Genomic DNA, 22,543 nt, shown 5'->3' on the forward strand with positions numbered 1-22,543 from the left:
CAAACTAAACTAAAATATTTGTATAATTAATTACAGTTAAATATCTCTCCACTCTGTTTATGCATATTTTATACTTTCCTCACATGCCAATCCTTCCTTAATTCTCTAAAGTTCAGAGAAAAAGGGTATGGGAAGAATGCTTCCCTCCATATATACATGCATACTTTGAAAGGATTGGCACATTAAACTAACAGGACAATAACACTGAATCTACTCACCTCATGGATATGTATACCAGGCACTGTATCCATTGATAAAATTAATGTTTCTTTTACACTTATGTAATCTTAACTGAAAGTTTCATTTGCTTTATATTAGCAAATGAAGTTTTCAGTGCATTGCATTTTAATAAATTGAAAAAGCCCAACCAAAGCCACATATCAAGGACAAGCATTCTACAATAAACTATTCTTTGGTCTCTGTATGTTCTTTATATAAGAGTTCTCTCCCTCTCTTTCTTTCATGTATATGCATGTGTGTTTATATATAAATATTTTTATCGTAATTTTGTATTAAATTCAGTTTTAATATTTTAGGGCAGAAGAGATGGTCCAGAAATAGAAGCATTAGAATTAAATATGAATGAGGTATTGCAATTTCTAATTTCATTATTTATCATGCACTGTATTAATCTAATGATATGTTTATAGTTGTGTTTTTAATGTAGTGTATCAATTTAAAAAAAAAAATAAACATCATAACATTAATGTGAGTCAAAATATAGCCTGTTGACAAAACAATAAAATATTAATTTATGCAATAAGTACTTGATGTTTATTAGCATTATATATTTTATCCGTAATATTCATCAGAATGTAGTTCAAATCTGATTTTAAAAGATTTTTTTATATAGAACATTATTCATAGGTCAAAGAATAAGGTATCTCAATGGACATCTTTTTTCATTATATCCCATAAATAAGCCAGAGACTGGGTACTTTCTCTGTAGTGGTCATGTTCAGAGATTTGTCATTCCTCCACTGCATGTTCACTGCTTTTTAAGTTTCCACACATCAACTATAAAAGACACCATCAAAAATAAGTGACATGACACTTCAACTTAAAGGAAAAAATCACTCAAAAATAACAAATCACAGAATGCCAAAAACACAAGATGTTTCCCCCACACACACCAAAAAAAAAAAAAAACACTCAAGAAACAAAAAAATTCCTGAAAAAATAATTCAATTTGACCAGCGTTTATAGATATCCATCACCACCACTTCATTTGAATCAGAATCTGATCTCACAGAACATCTAGTATCTTCAAGTATCATCTAGTGTACTGTTCCACTTCATCTATTCAAACTACATGCTTCATCATTCTATCGATAAGGAGGCTAGGGTAAAGCTTGAGAGAAGTATAAAATTTGCTTATTATGCAATTTCTTATCTTTTAATTATAACAGCGAAACCAAAGCTTTACCCTTTCCTGTGTTCTACGCTCACTCAAAATTTCGTCGCCACATTTCATTGCTTTCATTTGCTGCCTTTAACACTTTCCTAATTCCAACAACTACTCTGACCTCGGATTATTTATTTTTGATGGTTGATTTTCTGTCCAGTTATGAAACATTTATATCATTGTCTTTGGAGACTTCATTGGTCATAATTCAAACTACCATCGCTTCTCTAATTTTGCAGATCAAACTGGAAGAGATGCTGAAGTATTTGCCAATAGTAAATGATCTTGACTCAAATTGACAATCTATAACCAGATATAATGCTTATTATCTCAATACTCTGGATCTTTACTTAACTCTCTAATTGTGCTGCATCTTTTCCCTTTGTCATCTGGTCATAACCTTGTCCACATTTCCTTTTAAATAGATTACCCTTCAGTTAACTTCATGTCCTCATTTTTCTCACAGTACCAATTGGGAAGACCTTGATGATTTGCATGTTTTCTTTTCCATTGTCTGAATTATTGTTTCTGCTCTCCTAATCCAAAAATCTGCTCCTAATCAAATAACAAACAATCCTTGCCAAAATGCCACTCATTCCTTGCTTCATCCTCCATCCCCACTCTACACAAAAATCCTAACTACCATCCAAGCTCTGGTTCTCTGACAAGTATACTGAACGGTCCAAGATAAAAATTCAGCTTACCTCAAATGTCTCAAGTCCAAAGCCATCCTGTTTTGCATTTTTCAGTCTGCAGAGTTGTTAAAAGAGAAAAAAAATAAAAAAAAGAAAGAAAATCCATTTCCTACTTACAGACTTGCCAGTGCCATTGCATAATTTCCCTCCCACACATAGATAACTGATTATACTTTATAAAAAAAAAAATTAAAAAAAGAAATAAAAAATCCTGGTAATTTTAAAACTAAATTAAAACACCTCATACTTAAAAGTAACCATCATGATGACATTTTATATTACATTCTGTTTTTGACATACCACTAGCACAGAAATTTAATTGGAAAATTGTCTCTCCCCCATACATTTACTGTACATACGCTGTTTTATATAGAAAGGACAGATATAGAAAACTTCATGGGATGCACAATATTCTCCCCCCACACACACACACAAACACCTAGCAAATTTTTATGTGGAATACTTACAGAATAAACTACTTGCCACAGCTACACTCAAACTTTTAGTCTGTTTTATATAGATGATAATAATCACCAGATTCTTTATATGAGGGCTTACAGGATACTATGACTGTATACTACATGATTAAGTTTGCAATATTGCTAATGGGATATTTATGGCAAATCCATAAGAGGTTGGTCAACCTATAGTACCATGGTTGGGCAATAGGGAACTTGTTCACATTTGGCGTGAAAAGCTGTGGATTGTATTCCTTGGGAAAGACATGGTGGGAGAGTGTTCCAGACAGCAGTAATGGAAGAAATGAATGAAAAGTTGAAACATGTTTGGACAGATTTGCAAGAGGATGGAAGAATTATTGATGCCAGTTCTGATGACCAGCAGACATGATATATTTATAGAAGATGCAAGCTGTAGACTCAAATTCCTGTGCAAAAGTGAATAGAGTGTATTAATGAGAGAAGGGTCATCAATCAATCTAACTTCTCTTTTCTGTATAGAATCCAGTATTTTTAGGGAGCTCTTAGGGGCACCACCTTAGATGTGAGAGCTCTATTCAATGGTCAGATGGATTTGTGATTTGTATAGGATTGGAAGCTGTTTGGAGTTAAAGTAACACCACAGTGAAGAGAAAAAGCTAATTTTTCTCTTTCAAATGCCTCCTCTGCATCCAAAATTTTTTGGATGCAGAGAAGGCAATATTTGTGGTATGTTTGTGCCAAGAGATTTTGGGTTAGTTATTCTAAGAAGGTAATTCTCATCTTGAACAGAGAGTTGGGTATTTTCAAGGGTAAGATTGGAAGAACAGGGTTCTTTTTTGTGGGAAATAATGCAGAGCTGTGTTTTGCTAGCATTGAAGTTGACATGGTTATCTAAACCCCATTGATGAATATTTTGAAGATCAGAATTTAAGGTAGCAGGGGGGGGTTCTGTAAGTTGTAGTATTTTGTGCTTCACAAGGTTTGTCAAATGAAAAGGAGAAATGCAATGTGCAGTCATCAGCAAAACTGTTTACTGGATTCGCAGTCAGCTTGGGTAGATCATTTTTATATAGAGGGAACAGGATGCATGAAAGAACAGGGCCTTCAGGGATCCTGTGAACAGTTTTCCTCAAAATTATTCTATCCCTTGTCAGCACTTCAATATTATCAGATCTTATATTTCTTTCTTCTAAATCACTTCTAACTACAACAATCCACCTTTATCTTGGCTCTAATGATGATGTGCTCATTGGAACAGTTGGTGGTTTGAAAGGTTGGTGACCTTGTTGGAATGACTCTGTGACTCTACAGATGACTAGTTATGTAATTGGTTAATTGCAGAAATCATTGCAGTGCATGCATGTCAGGAATGGCAATATGAGAGGTTGTTAGTAGGTTGGTTTAGTATATATAGATTAATGTGGTTGAGGCTTAAATTTGCAATTATCAGATTAAGGTGCAAGGTTCAACTTGCCAAATCTGTGGCACACCTTGACCTGGCATTAGTGAGGCTATGATAATCTGGCAGTAACCTAGAGTAATATGTCTATATTATCAATTGGAATGCTGATGATGGTAGCACACTCCACTCATTCCACTCATATAACAAGCCTTGCAGTGCTCAAACATCTCATGCTTCAAGATCACCTGCATTAAGTGCCCTGAATGCTGATCTCCATAGTAATGCTTCTAAATCTCAGTTTTGCTTATTTTATCAGAAAAAAAGTTCTTATATCTTCTCCACTTACTTTTGATTATGCTGAGCTCAACAGTCAGGACCAAATCTCTCTCGATCCAAACCTTTTAACATTGGAATATGTCTTTCATGTATGGGGGTGGTTCACCTAAGGCCTCTTCTAGTGATATTTCTATGGCCTGTTCAGCAGAACAAGCATTCATTATGTCCATTTCTGCCAGATTCCTTGAGCAACAACTGCTCCACTTTCCTTTACAGTTGAACCACATACTCGCTGAACCTACTACTCCCAGTCATCTTTCATTACTTGCACCTCAGTTCTGTGGAACAGCCTCCCACATGAAGTATTTCCAAATCTCCCAAAATTCAAGAATATCAACAGATTACTCTACTCTTGACCATACCACACATTTGTTTGTTATGAGTTCTTCTGCCTTTCGTGTATGGGAAAAATATATTAAAAATATATATATATATAGTGACAAATATGGCAGATAGTCCCTTGCTCATACTGTAGTAAATGCATAGCTGTGAATACCTTGAAGCCAGAATCCCATCTAGCCACTGCAGCAATATTGTTCGGGCTTTGTGCATTGAAATGCAGCACTAGCCAGAATTGATGTTACAATGTGGTCGCTCTGACAATGAGTTCTACTAGATGGAAGCATTAAGGCATTAAGACTATGTGGGAGCTGCACTGTTCAGGTTTTTGTTGTGTGAGTATGTCAAATCATCCACACATGATGTAGGTACTGGTCTGGGTTGGTTTCACACATAGAAATGCAAAACAAACTTCATCTCCTTTGACATCCTTTTACAGTGCTTGTTACTTACTTTTTCTAAACATTTTCAATAGCCTCCAGAACATTTTGTCACCTGTGTGATATTTTTGCTCTGTATTAGTTTTTGATATTCTTTCTTCTTTTCCAGGAACTGCTTCTTTAAGTTTCTTGAGTTCACAATGAAGTTCAGATATTTCTATACTTGCAAATCACCTTACCGTGTGCCTACATATCTTAATCATGCTTTCATTAAAGTTTGCTAGCGAGACTCCAAAATTTGGTTCTTTATTTCAAACTCTTTCATTTTTTTTTCTCTGATAATATTTGTATGTTTGAGTCTAAAGTTTACCTTTGAAAGTTGCTTGACTTTGACTTTTTTAAAACACACACACGCGCGCGCACACACACACACACACACGTATATTGATCAATCCCATGCACAAGAGGTGGACTGACCTATACCATGTCGGTGGCATTTGTGGTATGCTAGTGAAGGATTGAAAAGAAGAAAGCTGTTGACATTTTTCTTGAAGAATTGGAGGCTGTAATTATTTGGAAACACTTCTTAAGGAAGGCCATTCCAGAGGACAGTTTGATGGAATAGTCATGGAACAGAGAAGCAGGTTTGTTGTATTTGCAGTTGGACTGAAAAATAATGTTATGCTGCTTCTAGCTCAGATGAGCCGTGGCCATGGAAATACTGTACCAAAGACAGAGCTGAAACAGTGCATCTGAGAAGATAGAGGGTTGAAGTGAGTCATTAAGGGAGGAATAATCTCTTAGCTGAATTGCTCTCTGCAAAGCATCAAGAATTTTTAGGTTCATCACTCCAAACGTTAACAGTATTCTGAGGATGGACGAAAAATAGCATCTTGAATGCCTAGTTTTTTTAGATACTAAGGAAGATATTGATGTAATGTGTTTATGCCAGGAGGGGTTGGAGGTACATATTGGTCTAAGGAGGGTGTAAGATTTAATCCTCACTAGTAATTTGCTTCATCAGTAACTGTTGTATACAGTTCTGCTGTCATATTTTAGTATATTTTTTGCAGGTCATTTTCTTCTTTTTTTTTTGTCATTTAATGGTGAGTCATACAGTTAAAATAAGCTTGATGACTTTCTCTGAAAAACAGTAAGGTCAACAAAAAAAGACTTCCAGTCTTTTGAATGGGAAATCAAACAAGATCCTGATTTTGTATATTTTTGGAAGTCATGTAGGTACTTCGCTGAGTGATTACTATCGTGAGCTAATAAGTAAAACATCTGCAGAGTTTTAAATACTAGCAAGGGATTTTTTTTGTTGTTATTTATTAATATACATGCATATTGAGTATTGTGGCTGTTTAAAATATTGTTGAAGTTTTTTAGTAGTTACACTTTCATTTATCTTCACTATTAATTTAGAAATGCAGTTAAAAGTTTTTGAAATTCTATTTTAAAATTTGAAATGTCTAATGTATAATTTTTTTTTCTGATTACTTTGCAGATTAAGGAAGAATATGTGAAGGCACTTGATATTCTTAATACAGAATTATCACAATTAAAGGATGAATTGAGGTATGACATTTCTTACTTAAAAAAAAAAAAAACTGCTTTAAAACAGGTTAAAAATACCACAAAATTACTGATATAAATTTGATTACCAAATAGCAGTCTGCAGATTTTTCAGCTACATGACTTTGCAGTTATAATTTTTAGAAAACTATAATTTTAAAAACTATTATTGTAAAGTCAGAATTTAAAAATTGAATTTCTGAATTTCAGTCTTTACTAGCACTTGAAATAAGAAAAGCCTCGTTGACTATATTATTTGATAGTGATTTGATATCTTCATGCTTGTTCAGGATGCAAGAGTATACAGAGGATTTGAAAATGGAAGTTACCATCACTTACCATATATTATCGCATATAATGTGAAACATTTATGGTAAAAAATACTACTTAAAGTTTAGGGGGTCGCATTATATGCAGATCCTAAAAAATATAACATCTTATTAGACTTGCACACACAATATATACTATCTAATGCCTATGCAACCAAATCTACTTGACCCACTTGCATTCGGCGACCGAGCACGCATCGTATCTGTGCATAAAGCTAGTAATGTAAGTAGTGCTAATGATAGAGCACAGTGAGATAGATAGAGCACAGTTAGGTATATCGGTTTAACCACAGTTCATTTTAAATATTATTCGTTAAACAAACCTAGCCTGAAAACGAGCCAACAGAAATGTAAACATTCATCTTTTAAAGCAGGATTTAAATTGCATGTCATGCAGTTTACAGAAGAACATAATAACAGTGTTGCTATGAGAGAATTTGGTGTAGCAGAGAGTAATATTAGACTTTGGCATAAGTCTAATATTACTTGTCTTGAAAAAATCCCAAAACGAAACGTGCCCATCGTGGAGATGTAGCATCCTTTCCAGAACTCGAAGAAGAGCTAAATGAATGGATTTTGACACAACGACAAGATGGCATTATAGTAACAAGGAATGCAATTCGTTTTTGAGCTCTACAACTCAAGAATGGTAAATTCAAGGACACACCAGGTATTTCATCTTTTCTTGCTTCGCCTGGGTGGTGCAACAGCTTTATGGAACGCAAAGCATTAACATTACGACACCGAACAAAAATTGCGCAGGTTACCAAAGCAGCTTGAAGAAAAAGTGCAGTCCTTCCATAAATTTATCATAAAATTACGGAAGTGTCACGGATATGAACTTTCCCAAATTGGCAATATGGATAAGATGCCCATGTACTTTGATATGCTTGGGAATCGAACAGTAAACTCAGTTGGTGAAAATGGTGTCTTCATAAAAACAATGGGACATGAAAAAACGCATTTTACCGTTGTTCTAGCGTGCATGGCAGACAGAACCAAATTAAAGCCGACAGTGATATTTAAAAGGAAGAAAATTCCGAAGCATGTGAAATTTCCATCAGGTGTAATTGTTCGCGCCAATCAGAAAGGTTGGACGGATGAAGAAGGTGTACAATTGTGGATGAATAAGGTGTACAAATCTGGATCAAGTATGGGAACATACGTCCAGGTAGCTTGTTATGTCAACAAAGCATGCTAGTCTGGGATATGTTCCGGGTGCATTTAACAGAGGCAAGCAAAGAGAAAGCATGTGAGCTATGTACAGACCTAGCAGTCATACCGGGTGGTCTAACTTCCTTTTTGCAGCCACTTGATGTCAGCTTGAATAAGCCGTTTAAAGCTCACTTACGTGAAAAATGGAGAGAATGGATGTCATCTGGTTTGGTGAAGATGACAAAGGGTGGGAATTTTCAGAAGCCTGAGATCACCCTAGTCACCAGCTGGGTTAAAGAAGCATGGAATTTGATACCATCTGAAATGATTCAACGCTCATTTCTTAAATGTGGAATAAGTAATTCAATAGATGGATCCGAAGATGACGTCATATAGGAAAGCGAGGATGACGCACAACAAAATGGAGAGCATGAAGACGATGGCAACAACTGCTACACTGATGATGCAATCCCTACAGATGAATTTATAAACGAAATGTTTGATGACTCAAAAGATGAAGAATTTAACGGATTTTGACATTTTGTTTTAAAATAAATATTCCTTTCGTTAATTCGTATTGTATTTTGACATTTTGTTTTAAAATAAATATTTCTTTCGTTAATTCGTATTGTATTATTTATAATGTTATGGAACAAGATTAACAGATCACATTATATGGGAACATGGCATTTTAGGGCTAGTTTTCAAACAAAATTTCTAGTTCGCATTATATGCGATAATATACGGTATTTTTAACTAGAATAAAGCTGAATATCACATTGAAAAAAATGATACATAAAAAAAAGTTTTAAAAAGAATTAAAATTAAGCAGCTTTTACAGGCAAACTGCAGACTCAACTGTATAAACATTATTGAAGAAAAAATTAAACAGAATGAAAACAAGAACCAAACCTAAGAGTCTCAGTGGCAAACACTGAAGAAAACATTGATTGATTCAGCTAGGGAGGTATGTGGTAAAGCTGTCTGCAAGGATAGAAAAATAAGAATGCCATGTTCAACACAAAAAGTTAAAGAAGAGCAGTCCAGGAAAAGAAGAAAGCATACTGAAAGTTCTAGTAAATTAGTCAGCAGATGCCATAAAAGAATACAGAGAAAAATGTAAGAGAGCTAAGCTATTTTTAAAAGTAAATAAACAAAAATCATGGGAGGTCTTTAGTAAGAATAGAAAAGATAAATACCAGGAAGGTGGCAAAGGGTTCTAGAGGATATCGAAAAAGCTTTGAAATGGAAGAAAGAGTACTGTAAAAGGAATTAAAGTTGATAATGGTGACATGAAAATGCAAGACAAGGATTATCTGAGATGTCTGGAGTAATTACTTTGACAGACTGTTAAACGAAACAAGCAGTGACAGGACAATAATAGAAAATTTTCAAGAGGAATGCAAAGAGGATTCCCCCCCCCCCCAATCTCCTGCTTAATGATACCAGTCATCTCTTAATAATAGCTCTAACTCGTACTGATTTATCCTCCTGATCCTGAGTATTGTCTAATACTGCTTCTTTGATACCCTTGACCATCTCCCATGAAGCATTCTTTCCTTCCAGATTCTTATGTCAAAGTGCTTCAAGCTGCCTCCTAAGCTGGTCATAATCACCTGCCCTGCAGTTCCACATATATCCCTTAAACGAAATTTCATGTTTGGCAACCTCCTAAGTTAAGACTTTTGTCAATTTCTCCAGTCTCAGGGCTGTGTTACTACTTTAGTTTGGTTAGATCTTTTGACCCTATGACTAGCACTCTCAAAGCACAAGACCCTGCATCACATACTGTTTCAAGTAATTATCTCATAGCTGACTAAATTCCATTTTATTTCTATCATGTGATCTCTCCTCCTTTCAGTTGTATCTCTGCAAAGTCCCCCATAATAATTATGACTTGCAGTCATCGTTTTAATTTGCTGATACAGGTCCTCAAAGCATCTTCCCTTGCACTTCCTGGCATATAGCAGCAGGCCTATATGGCCTCTGTCTTACACCAGACCTCAAATGAACTGCCATTCACATCTCTTTTCCTGATGACTTACTGTTTTTGGCTGTAATTCATCTGCTTTTCATCAGCAGTAGCTTTCTCCCCCTTGTCTTGTTCACTCTATCTTAACTGAAAATAATATGCTTCTCATATTCTATTCCAGTTCTCACTAATGCTATAACTTTTGGAAGGGTTGCACCAACCAATATGAAACACTTCTCCATCTTATTCACAGTACTTCTGGCATTACTACATACTATTTTTATGTGGTTCCCACCCACCAAAAATTTTTACTAAACCATGGTACATTTGTACTGTGCGTGAGCTAAGGATTTTCTTTTTCCATTTTTATCAACCGTATATACAGGTAGTCCTCGACTTATGATGATTTACACTTACGATGGCCAAAAATTATTATTAAAAATTCTCTAATTTAACTTTGCTGCCAGCATATACATACATATATCACATTGCTTTTGTATACGCATTGCAGTGTTGCCATTAGTCGACAAGCAAAGCCTATCACCAATACACAATAGCCGCTGCTATGATTCACTCACTTCTAACTTATCACAGCCTTTGGCACGTTAGTTGCTAATCAGCAGCCGAAGTGTTCATTTCTCTCATTGCAATTTTTGTATCTCGTCGTAACCCTATCATGTCCAGTAAGAGAAGTAATACCACTGATGAAAATTCCAACATAAAAAAGAAGGCGAGGAAAGCTTTAAGTTTAGATGTTAAAATGAAGGTCATTAAAGCATATGACAAAGGAAAGAAAGTCAGTGAAATAGCACGAGAAGAAAAACTATCGCATTCAACTGTTTTAACAATGATAAAAGATAAATCAAGAATAATGGAGGCAGCTAAAGGGGCAGTTAATATGAAATGTACAATTTTAACAAAAAAAGAGCAGGGCCAATTCATGAAATGGAGAAGCTTTTAATGATATGGATAGATGATCGAATCAACAAGAATATTCCTCTCAGCTTGTTTATGATTCAAACAAAAGCATGCAGCCTGTTTGACAATTTAAGGAAACAACAAGAAGATAAATACGGCGAGCATATTTAACGCTAGGTTTTATTGATTAAGTTAAAAGCCAATTTAACTTACATAGTATATGAATAATGGGAGAAGCTGCTAGTTCCAAACTTGAAACTGCTGAAATTTTCAAGAAAAATCTGAAAGAGATGATAAAAGATGAAGTCTATTTGCTAGAGTAGATTTTTAACCATTTTAAGTTAAATAGAAACTTAATTTATGAAAATATTATAACAGAAATCAAACAAATCAAGAATTAAAAAAAGTCCTTGACTTACGATGGAGACGTTGGAACGGAACGCTGTTGTAAGTCGAGGACTACCTGTATATTTTTTTGTTAATTTTTCATTTATTTTTACATAATCTGAAAGTTAGATAGGGCTAAACGGCCTCGTCTACTCTCTATGCGGGAATAAAAAGGCATTAGCTGAGCTAGCTGATAATCTGGAAACCCTGCTCAAGAGACCAAACATGGAACTTTTTATGAGCTACTTCAGGCCTCCAGTAAGTGGTGCAGTGGTCTTACACCAGATGAAATTCATCTTCCACTTAAATATCCACCATCTTCATGCCTCGTGGCACATAAGGCTAAGATCTGCTTCTACCAGAAACTCTGTCCTGTATCACCAACAGCTTCTTTCCAGCTCTCCCAACCAGCTATTTTTTTCTTTTCTGTCATTCTCTATGAAGTTAATTTAGGCCTTCCTCTTTTCCTTTTTCTATCTAGAATCCGCGTCAGGAACTTTTAGTATCTCTCTACTTTGTGTACAATACGTTTCCATCTGTTTTCCCCTAATGAGACTACTGCATTATTCTCTGAGACCCACAACTACCTTTACATCTTATATTGATTACTGCATTCAATTTTGTCACTTTAAAGACTAGGTTCACTCTCACACTCAAGTTACTTTATTGGAGCCCTATGTGCACGCGCGCGCGCACACACACACACACACACACACACACACACACACACACACACACTAGTATGCATCTTCTTCTCCCCCTCCCCAAGAGTTCTGGGTTTCCTGAATTTGCATTTTTGTGCTCTCGGTGAACAATAGTCAACAATGCCTTTTTTTAAGACACCCAATTCCAAATCCATTTAAGTGCAATTCATCTTTCATCCATCAAATTCAGTACATATATATATATATACAAACTGCATGCCCTCCTTCTCAACTCACCTCTTTTAAACCATAGCTGCAGACTTTCTCACTCTTCTTTTTCACTTTAATAATTCATATCTCATACAGTATGTTTCACCTTTAAAGTCATTAGCGTGTGCCAAAACAATCAGTTCTTTTATCTTACTTGTTTGCATCGTGATAGCTAATATATTATTTTTCACACAAGGGGAACAAAATTGTCACTCTCTTGTTAAGTACTGTTATCATGGAATCACTATAAAAGATTTTGTCCTTAATCTCCTTCTCTTGCTTTGTCCTGTGTTCCTGTTTCTTAACTCACACCACTTTTTTCTGTTTCTCTTCTCTCCTCTACTGCTTTTGCAATAATTTGCTTTTATCCTTTATCATCTGAAAAACTCGATGCACATAAGCACACTATTTCTTTAATGAGATCATATTGAAAAATCCCACATTGTATATAAACAAATAATGTTTATTGTTTCATGTATTTTTTTTAATTTCAGGAATACAAAACAGGAACTTCAGTTAAAAAGTGAACAACTAAACGAATGTAAAAAATCGATGGATGGATTCAAACGTATTACAGAGCTGAAGGTAATAAATTAAAGCATGTAATGTTTGTTGTATAGAAATTAGCATATTGTGTTAGGCATTATTTGAACTGATATAATATGACAGTATCAGGGATCATAAATTTGGAGATTTTCATATTAGGAGAAGTGACAAACAATTTTATTTGCATTTATTTTTTTATTTCTTAGATTTTTTCCTGAAACCAAATTGGCAGCATTTCAAATCCTTCACAAGTATGGATTTCCAACACAGATGATATTTTTAATTATTATTATTTACAGCATCTCCATTGAGTCTGGAGACTCATTGTAGGAGATCCAAATCAACCATCATACACAAAAATCTTATCATACCTCTCTCTTTGAATCCATTCACTGTCAGGGAACTCGCAACCAACTCTGGCAATCCATTCCACTCACTCACCATTCTCCGTGCAAAAAATCTGGTCTGCACACTCTTACTAACCACACTCTTGTACAACTTCCATGGATGGCCTCTAGTTTTCTGACTATTTGTCATATATTGAAAAATTTCACTTTCATCAATTTTATAAAAATCCTTTAATAACTTAAAAGTTTGTATCATGTTCCCCTCTTTTCCACCTATCAACTAAACTTTGAAACCCACAAACCTTCAATCTATCCTCATAGGGAGTATTCCACAGAGCTGTCACCATCTTGGTCACCCATCTCTGAATCTTTTCAACCACCTCCTGGTCTTTAAGACATCCAGATGACCAACTCTGTGCACAGTAGTCAAGATGCAGCTGAATCATAGTCTTATAAAGAGGGATAATAACTTCCTTATCTTTACTTGTTAGCATGTTTTTCAACATCCAGGTAATTCGTTGAGTTAATTTACCAACTTTTGCAATACGCCCTTTGAAATTTAACTCTTTGTCCACCATTATCCCCAAGTCCCTAGCCTCATCAGTTTCCTGCAAGCTAATACCATCAATATGATACCATATGCAACCTTTTCAACCTGAAGTGCATAACCTTACATTTTGCAACATTAAACTGGCAATCATTATCCTTTACCCACAATGCCAATTTATTTAAATCATCCTGCAGGATATCTACATCACCTTTATCAACTATTGCTCTCCCCAGTTTTGCATCATCAGCAAACAACTATCCCCTCTTAATATACAGTATTCCCCTAGTGATATACAGATTAAAGAGTAGTGGCCCAAGTACCGAACCCTGAGGTACTCCATTAGTCATTATTATTCTCTTAAACTCCACTCCACTCACCATAAACTACTGTCTGGTGTCTGTCCGTCAGCCATCCCCCTATCCATGCTACCAGCCTCATATCCATTCCCATCCTCTCCAGTTTTTGTAATAGTTTTTCATGTGGTATTCTGTCAAATGCCTTGGCAAGGTCGAGCCGTATCATGGTGTAGCCATTACCTTTATCCAATTCTGCTGTCACTTTATTATAAAATGTGAATAAGTTGATAGAGAACTCCACATGTTTGGCAACTACCCAGAACAAGACCCCATGGTCACTCTCCTCAATTGGAGGCAGACTGTCTACCTTGGTTATGGATACATTTTCTGATGCTATTATCAGATACAACACCCTCAGTTAAATGTATTATTTCCTTTAAATACTATTGATACATGTAAGTGCTGATTTTACAAGTTCATCTCCGTTTTTAGCATCTGTTGCTCTCATCTTTGATAGAAATATTCAAGCATTGTTTCCTTTTTTCTTCTAATGATCTTAAATAAAGACAAAACATTATTTAAAGTTGTTTGCTAATAACAGCAAAAACTAAAGCTACTATAAGGCCAGTCTAGTTTGTCTCTTAAATGGATATATTATAAATGTATTCATTTGAAATGTGATGATACAACGTAGTCTTGTAAAACATGCAAGAAAATATACTAGTGCTGTGAGACAGGTATTCTTCGCATGTCTGTGCTAGCACCACAAGCTTAATTAGATTACTCTCAACTTCAATTTTTTATGTGACCCCGTAAAAAGGTTGTAAATCTTTAATACGGTTGATTTTCACTATAACAAACTCATAGGGACCTGAGGAATAGTAAACTGCTCACTGTAGTAAACTTCATTGAGAATAGTATTAAATTACAGCGGTGCCTCGTACTTCGAATGTTCTAGAGTTCAAACGCTTGAGAATGCAAGAAATTTGATTTGCAATTCAAACTGTAGTCCAGGAACTCAAAGTCATATAGCATTAGACAGTTTTGGAATGCCACTGGGCATGCGCAGTGTGTGTGTGTGTCAGTCTCAGTCTATCTGAATCATTGAACTGCTGTGCATTGTCCCTTACTTTACACAGCCCAGTCATTGCGCGATATGTTTGTGTAGAGAATTTTTAACAGTGTTTGGCTTATTTTTTGCCCATGGCATCCAAGAATGTAGAAAGAACAAAACCTAAAAGAAAAGTTGTAGTATCGACAATTTAGATGAAAAAATAAATTATCATGAAACACGAAAGCAGTGACGGATCTGGCGACATTGTTTAAAATGTCAAAGTCAGCGATAAGTAGCATTCTTAAGAATAAGGAAGCAATAAAAGCAGCAAATGTGGCTAAAGTTGTGACAGCGTTGACCTCCAGGAGATCACATGTTATTGAAGAGATGGAAAAATCCCTTTTAGTGTGGATAAACAAGAGGCGAATAGGTGGTGACGTTATTACTGAGAAAATTATTTGTGAGAAGCCAAACATCTGCACAGTGAACTTAAGAAATGTACACCTAAGACCAGTACTGAAAATGGGGAGTTTAAAGGAAGTAGAGGCTGGTTCGATAAATCCAAAAAACCGAACTGGGATCCATAGTGTCATGCACAGAGAGGCTGCGGGTGCCTATGTAGAAGAAGCAGACAAATTTGTAAAAACTTTTAAGTGAGGGATTTGTATCTCAACAGATTTTTAATTGCGATGAAACAGGTCTTTTTTGGAAAAAAAAATGCCCAAAAGGACCTATATCACAAAAGAAGAAAAGACGGCACCAGGATATAAACCTATGAAAGATAGACTTGCTTTGTGGTAATACTAGCGGAGACTGTAAGATGAAGCCTTTGCTCGTTTAGCATTCTGAAAATCCACGCGTTTTTAAAAGTGGATATCAAGAATTTGCTCCCACTGTAAAAGCTTATCTTACTGAAAAAAATCTACCATTAAAAGTGCTTCTAGTGATTGACAGTGCTCCTGCTCATTCCCCAAATTTAGAGGAGGATTTAATTGGTGAAGTCAGTTTCATCAAGATAAAGTTTTGGCTCCCCAATACCAATTCTATCATACAACCCATGGACCAGCAAGTGATTTCATACTTCAAAAAACTGTATATTAAGACTGTGTTTCAAAAGTGCTTTGAAATAACCAATGCCACAGAACTGACTCTTAAAGAATTTTGGAAAGAGCATTACAACATTCTTCATTTGATTAACGATCGTCGATAAAGCATGGAAAGAAGTTTCTATTAAAACAATGATTTCTTCTTGGAAAAAACTCTGGCCAGATTGTATTTCAGTCAGCGAAGTAGTAAGCTGTTAGGAAGAGTCTGTTGTAAATGAAATTGTGTCTTTGGGTAAAGCTATGGGATTAGAGGTGAGTGATGAGATGTAGAGGAGTTAATAGATGATCATAAAACCGAACTCAGCATAGAAGAACTTCAACATCTTCACGATCAACAACAAAAAGAAGTGGAAAAAGAAATTTTTATGAAAGAGAAGGATGCCAAAGGATGCATTTCCTATACCGACCTTCAAGAATTGTTCTCTGTTTGGGTTAGAACACAAGCTATTATGGAAAAATGGAAACCCTAATAAGACAGTAGTGACCAAGAATATCAACTTATTCGATGACAACGTGATGGGTTATTTTAAAAATATCAAAGAAAATTGTCAGCGCCAAACAACATTAGATAGATTCTTCTCTGCAGAACAAAGAGAACGTGAATCAGCATTCTCAACTGCAGCTAAGAAGCAGAAAGAAGACACTTAACAATGGGAGCATTATTTTCATCTTTGTGATTTTTATATTAAAAAAATATTCTTCACTGTTATTTTTATATTGTAATAATTAAAATTAATAAAATAAATATAAGATTATTTTGTTTAATTTTTTCAAAGTTATTAACATTAAAAAACCTAAAATAGATAAAATAAAAAACAATTATTGAAATTTTTTGGATATGGGAATAGATTATTTCATCATCATCAAATCATCATCATCAAATTCCTGCCATGTACCCTCAAGGGGTGTACAGGATATGATAGTACTACATGAAAAAAATTACATCATTATTATTAATTTCCTATCTACAATTTTCCTCCAAATCAGTCTGTTACTTGTCAACACTCCAATATTATCAGATCTTATATTTCTATCATCTAAAGCACTTTGTACCGTATCAATCCACCTATATCTTGGTCTTCCTCTCGGTCGTTTTCCTGCCAACCTGGCAGAGAACACTTGTTTTGCTAATCTTTCTTCGCCCATTCTGTTTAAGTGACCATACCACCTGAGATTAGCTCTGCTAACGCATTCCTGGATGCTGACAATGTCAAGTTCTTTCCTAATATCCTCGTTTTTAATATGATACTGCCATTGATGCCATCTGTTCACGCCTATAATCTTTCTCAGGACTCTCATATCTGAAGTCTCTAGTCTTTGGTCAAGTGTTTTACTTCTGACCCAGCTCTCAGATCCATAAGTTAAAACTGGTTTGAACACTGTCTTGTATACAGCTAATTTAGTGTTCCGACTAATTTCTCTCTTATTCCATATGAATTTATTCAATTGACTTCCCACCATACCAGCTTTGCTGATTCTGTTGTCTATTTCTATATTTAATTTACCATCTTCAGTAAAAATCGTGCCTAAATAGCTGAAATGTTTTACTTGTTCCACAGGTTCTCCATTCACAACACAGTTGACATTTTCAATGATTCTGCCTATTTTCATTGTCTTTGTCTTTTTATTGCTGACCTTCATACCATATCTATTACAAGAGCTATTCAATTTAGTCAGAGAATCTTGCAGACTTGTAGCGGATTTATTTAGAAGTATAACATCATCCGCATAAAGCAAAGAGCTGACATTAACATCTCCAATTTTGATATCATGTTTAATACCACTTTCCTTCATAATGTGATCCATATAGATAATGAATAACAGAGGGGATAATGTACATCCTTGTCTCACACCAGACTTAACATTAAACCATCTTCCTGTACTTCCTTCAATTCTAACTGCTGACTCACAACTCAAATAAAGACTAAGTATTGCTTGATATAATGTCCCATTGACACCATATAACTGCAGCATATTGAATAGCTTCTCTCTTGGCACCTTGTCATATGCCTTTTCCAGATCGACAAAACTTAAATACAGATCTTTGTTATATTCCCATGCTTTCTCGACTATTTGTCGTAAAGTGAAGATCTGATCCTGACAGCCTCTATTTGGCCTGAATCCAGCTTGTTCTTCACCAAGCTTTTCTTCCACAATTCTTCTCAACCGTTTCTCAAGTATACTTGCATAGATCTTGCCAGGAACACTCAGTAGGGAAATACCTCTGTAATTCTCACATGCAGTTTTATTTACCTTTTTATATATGGGTACTATGAGAGCTCTACTCCAATCATCGGGAATTCGTCCCTCTGTCCAGGCTTTCTGAACTATGCAGTGCAGCCACTGTAAGACTCTTATACCACCATACCTCAGCATTTCTGGTCGAATATCATCTACTCCTGCTGCCTTTCCACATTTCAAGCCTTTGATGGCTTTTTCTACTTCAAGTATGGATATGTATTCCTGACTGCATGCCTGGTCAGTGTTTTTTACCACTGTGCTGTCATCACTGCTTGTTTCATTTAGCAGTTTTTCAAAGTAATTACTCCATACTTCAAAGATATCTTTTTCTCCTGTTTTCATGTCACCTTTATCATCTCTAATTCCTTTTATAGCACTCTTTCCTCCATTCTTAAGCTTCAACAACTTCCAGAATATTTTGCCACCTTCTTGATATTTATTTTCTATATTCTTGCCAAAGTCCTCCCATGACTTTTGTTTAGCTAGTTTTACACAGTGTTTAGCATTCTTGCATTTGTCTCTATATTCTCTAAGAGCACAAGCTGACTTATTTGCCAGGAACTTTTGGTATGCTTTCTTCTTTTCCTTCACTGCCTCTTTAACCTCCTGTGTCCACCAGGGAGTTCTGATTTTTTTATCCTTACATACAACCTCACCACATGCCTCTCTGGCAGAATCAATCAATGTTTTCTTCAGAGTTTGCCACTGAATCGCCAAGGTTTGATTCCTGTTCTCAAACTCTTTCATTTTTCCTTCAATAATCTTTGTGTATTTTAGTCTACAGCTCACATCTGAGAGCTGCTCAACTTTTATTCGCTTTAAAACTTTCTTACATGTTATTCTTTTCAATATGAAATTCAATTTTATCCTGCTCAAGACTAAATAGTGATCACTTCCGATTTCAAATCCTCTGTACACTCTGGTGTCCTGCACCAGGGAGAAAACATCACTATCAACAATAACATAGTCAATGAGACTTTTCTTATTCCTAGCCTCTTCTCTCCATGTGAATTTGTGCACATTTTTATGTTGGAACATGGTGTTAGTAATAACCAGTCCATGTCCTGAGCAGAAATCCAACAGATATTTGCCATTATTATTAGCTTTGCTCTTTTCTCCAAATTTTCCCAAAATATTTTTTTATGTCTCACAATCATTTCCTACTCTGCTATTTAGATCCCCAACAAGGACCAACTTTTCATTTTTCATTGTGTCAGTTGCTTTTTCTAAAGCCTCAAAAAATTCCTCCACTTCTACCTTAGTAGAACCTTCTGTGGGACCATAGGCACAAATAAGTCTCATTGTCCAGTTCCCCATTCTCATATTTGCCCACATTACTCTACTTGAGACTGACTGCCATTCAAGAAGATTAGCCTCGTATTTTGTGTTGAATACTATGGCTACTCCTTCTTTTCCTTGATTGTCATTGCCTGAATATAACATTTTGTATTTATTGCTCAGAAAGATCTCGCCAGTTTTGGTCTTTTTTGTTTCAGTCACCCCTATTATGTCGATCTGGTACTTATCTAATTCCTCAGCTAGCTCCATTTCTTTGCCATTCAGGCTTCTTACGTTGATAGTACCGATCTTTAACTCTGGTGATGTTGAGTTGGGGTTTATTTTCAGATTTGTTCCAGTAGCTGACTTTTCGCTGTTCGCCCTGGTTCCCTGGCGAAAACAACGGGGGCCTTGTTTAACCGGGCGATGCCCCAGCCGGCATGAAATTTTGTCATGTTGTACCATCATTCTATATTTTGGTTTAACCAGTAAGAAAACAATTTGGTCGGCTAAATCCCAAATTGCCAGCCCATCCTTGTCCGTTCAGTATCCAAGTAGATACCCAACAGGGTGCACTACGAGAAGGTGAGGATTGGACATTAGGTCAGAAGCCCTGGTCGGTTCTCCGCATTCCTTTAAAGGCTATGTGGAGGTCTCCTCTCAGTTATACAGCTTTGACCCTTAAGCACCCCCTAATAGATTATTTCGCTTTCCATTATTTCATATGTAAAATCTTGATTCGGACTTCGAACGATTCATAGTTAGAAAGGGTTTCTGGAACGAATTAAATACGAACTACAAGGCACCACTGTATTTGATTTCGTGATGCACTCTGGGTGTTTCTTGTGTCAAAACAAATTCAACAACCAAGTGGAAGGAACGGCCATGGGAAGTTCACTTTCACCTGCTCTAACTAACTTGTATTTGGAACATCTAGAAGACTTCCTGTTTTCATCTATATTCCCTCAACCATCCTTTTGGGTGAGATCTATAGATGACATCTTTTCAGTATGGCCTCATAACAGAGATTCCTTACCTTCCTTTTTAGCTAGAATCAATTCCTTACATCCTCGTATTAAGTTTACCATGGAAATTGAAAAAGACAATAAGTTATCTCTTTTAGACATCCTCCTCATCCGTTCACCTTCAGGTATTCTAATAACAACAGTTTACAGAAAACCCACTTTCAATGGATGTTATATTCTCAAACAATCTGCTCATCATCCTTATCAAAAACAGGAATCATGAAATGTTTAATCGGATGAGCTAGAACTAATTGTTCAACTCCTCGTGAATTACAGAAAGAACTTTCAACTATCAAACATCACATGAAATTAAATGGCTTCTCTGAAAAAAGTACACAACATCTGTTCGATTCCTACAATCCAATCCAGAACAACAAAGAATCAATACATAGAGTTCCAATTCCATATATTTCCAGAATTTCAGAACCAATTTCAAGAATCTGAAGAAATGTGATTTAACAGCCACTTATATACTTATTAACAAAATATCCACCTATTTCACCCTCTTCTAAAGATAAACGCTCAACTATGTCTCTGCCTGGTATGTATCAAGTTCCTTGTAACTGCAATCTGTCCTACTTTGGACAAACAGGATGCTCTATAGAAAAAGAATTAAAGAACATCAATCATACATTCTGCACAATAAATCCAATAAGTCTGGATTGGCTCAGCACGGGATACAGACAAGCCACAAATCCTCTGGTCCAAGACTTGCCTTCTACACAGATGTCGATATAAATTTGAACGGCTATTCAAAGAGAGTGCTGAGGCCTTACTTCACCGTCCTAACTTGAATCGAAATGACTGTATATCCTTATCAAAAATATGGGAAAGTTTAATCAGGATAACACATTTAAAAAAAAATTTTTTTTTTAATTGAGACTTTTAATTCCTACATTAGTCTAATGTTATTTATGAATTAAGATTATTATATGAAATTGTGAATTAATAACTATAATTTAATCATCACTCTGATGAAATTTTTTTTCCTCTTTAATGCTTAGCAATGTAACATCATACGGCTCGTTCTACTTTTGAATGATCAAATGTTGGTATTCCATCTTGTTAAAAACTGTACCTATGTAGCTACTGAAGATAATCTGTTATTTTCAGACTGAAATATTTGACAAATATTAAAATATTCTTGTGTTAACATGTCTATAATTCCTAAGATGAAAGGATGACCTAGTGGTTTTTCTGGCAGTGCTTAAGGGTCAAAGCTGTATAACTGAGACCTCCATATAGCCTTTAAAGGAATGCAGAGAACCAACCAGGGCTTCTGACCTAATGTCCAATCCTCACCTCGTGGTGCACCCTGTTAGGTATCCCTGGGTACTGAACAAATGAGGATGGTCTGGCAATTTGGGATTTAGTTGTCCAAATTGTATTCTTATTGGCTTAAACCAAAATATAAAATTTTTGATTTTATATTTTGAAGCCTCAGCTGGCATGAAATTCATGACAGAATTTCATGCCAGCTGAGGCTTTGCCCAGTTAAACAAGGTCCCTGTTGTTTTTCCCAGGGAACCAGGGCAAACAGCAAAAAGTCAGCTACCTGGAACAAATCTGAAAACGCACCACAACTCAGTATCACCAGAGTTCAAGATCGGTACTATGAACATAAGAAGCCTGAATGGCAAAGAAATGGAGCTAGCTGAAAAATTGGATAAGTACCAGATTAACATAATAGGGGTTACTGAAACAAAACAAAAAAAAAAAAAAAAAAAAAAAATCTGGTGAGATTTTTCTGAGCAATAAATACAAAATGTTATATTCAGGCAATGACAATCAGGGAAAAGAAAATTAGCTATAGTATTCAACTCAAAATATGAGGCTAATCTTCTTGAATGGCA

General features: G+C 35.6%; 1 protein-coding gene across 1 annotated transcript in view; it reads left to right on the forward strand.

Moving 5' to 3' along the window:
- Positions 1 to 22,543, forward strand: part of LOC150104182 (sodium channel and clathrin linker 1-like) — a 222,682-nt gene that overhangs the window by 85,210 nt on the left and 114,929 nt on the right. The window contains exons 7-9 of the mRNA XM_090396804.1: positions 537 to 587; positions 6,505 to 6,575; positions 12,742 to 12,832. Coding sequence (XP_090252930.1) covers positions 537 to 587; positions 6,505 to 6,575; positions 12,742 to 12,832 — 213 coding nt within the window. The remainder of the gene's footprint in view (positions 1 to 536; positions 588 to 6,504; positions 6,576 to 12,741; positions 12,833 to 22,543) is intronic.

This window comes from Typopeltis vanoorti, chromosome 8 (genome assembly GCF_054136105.1).
Source record: "Typopeltis vanoorti isolate ZY-2024b chromosome 8, IOZ_Tvanoo_1.0, whole genome shotgun sequence".
NCBI classification, from domain to species: Eukaryota; Metazoa; Arthropoda; class Arachnida; order Uropygi; family Thelyphonidae; genus Typopeltis; species Typopeltis vanoorti.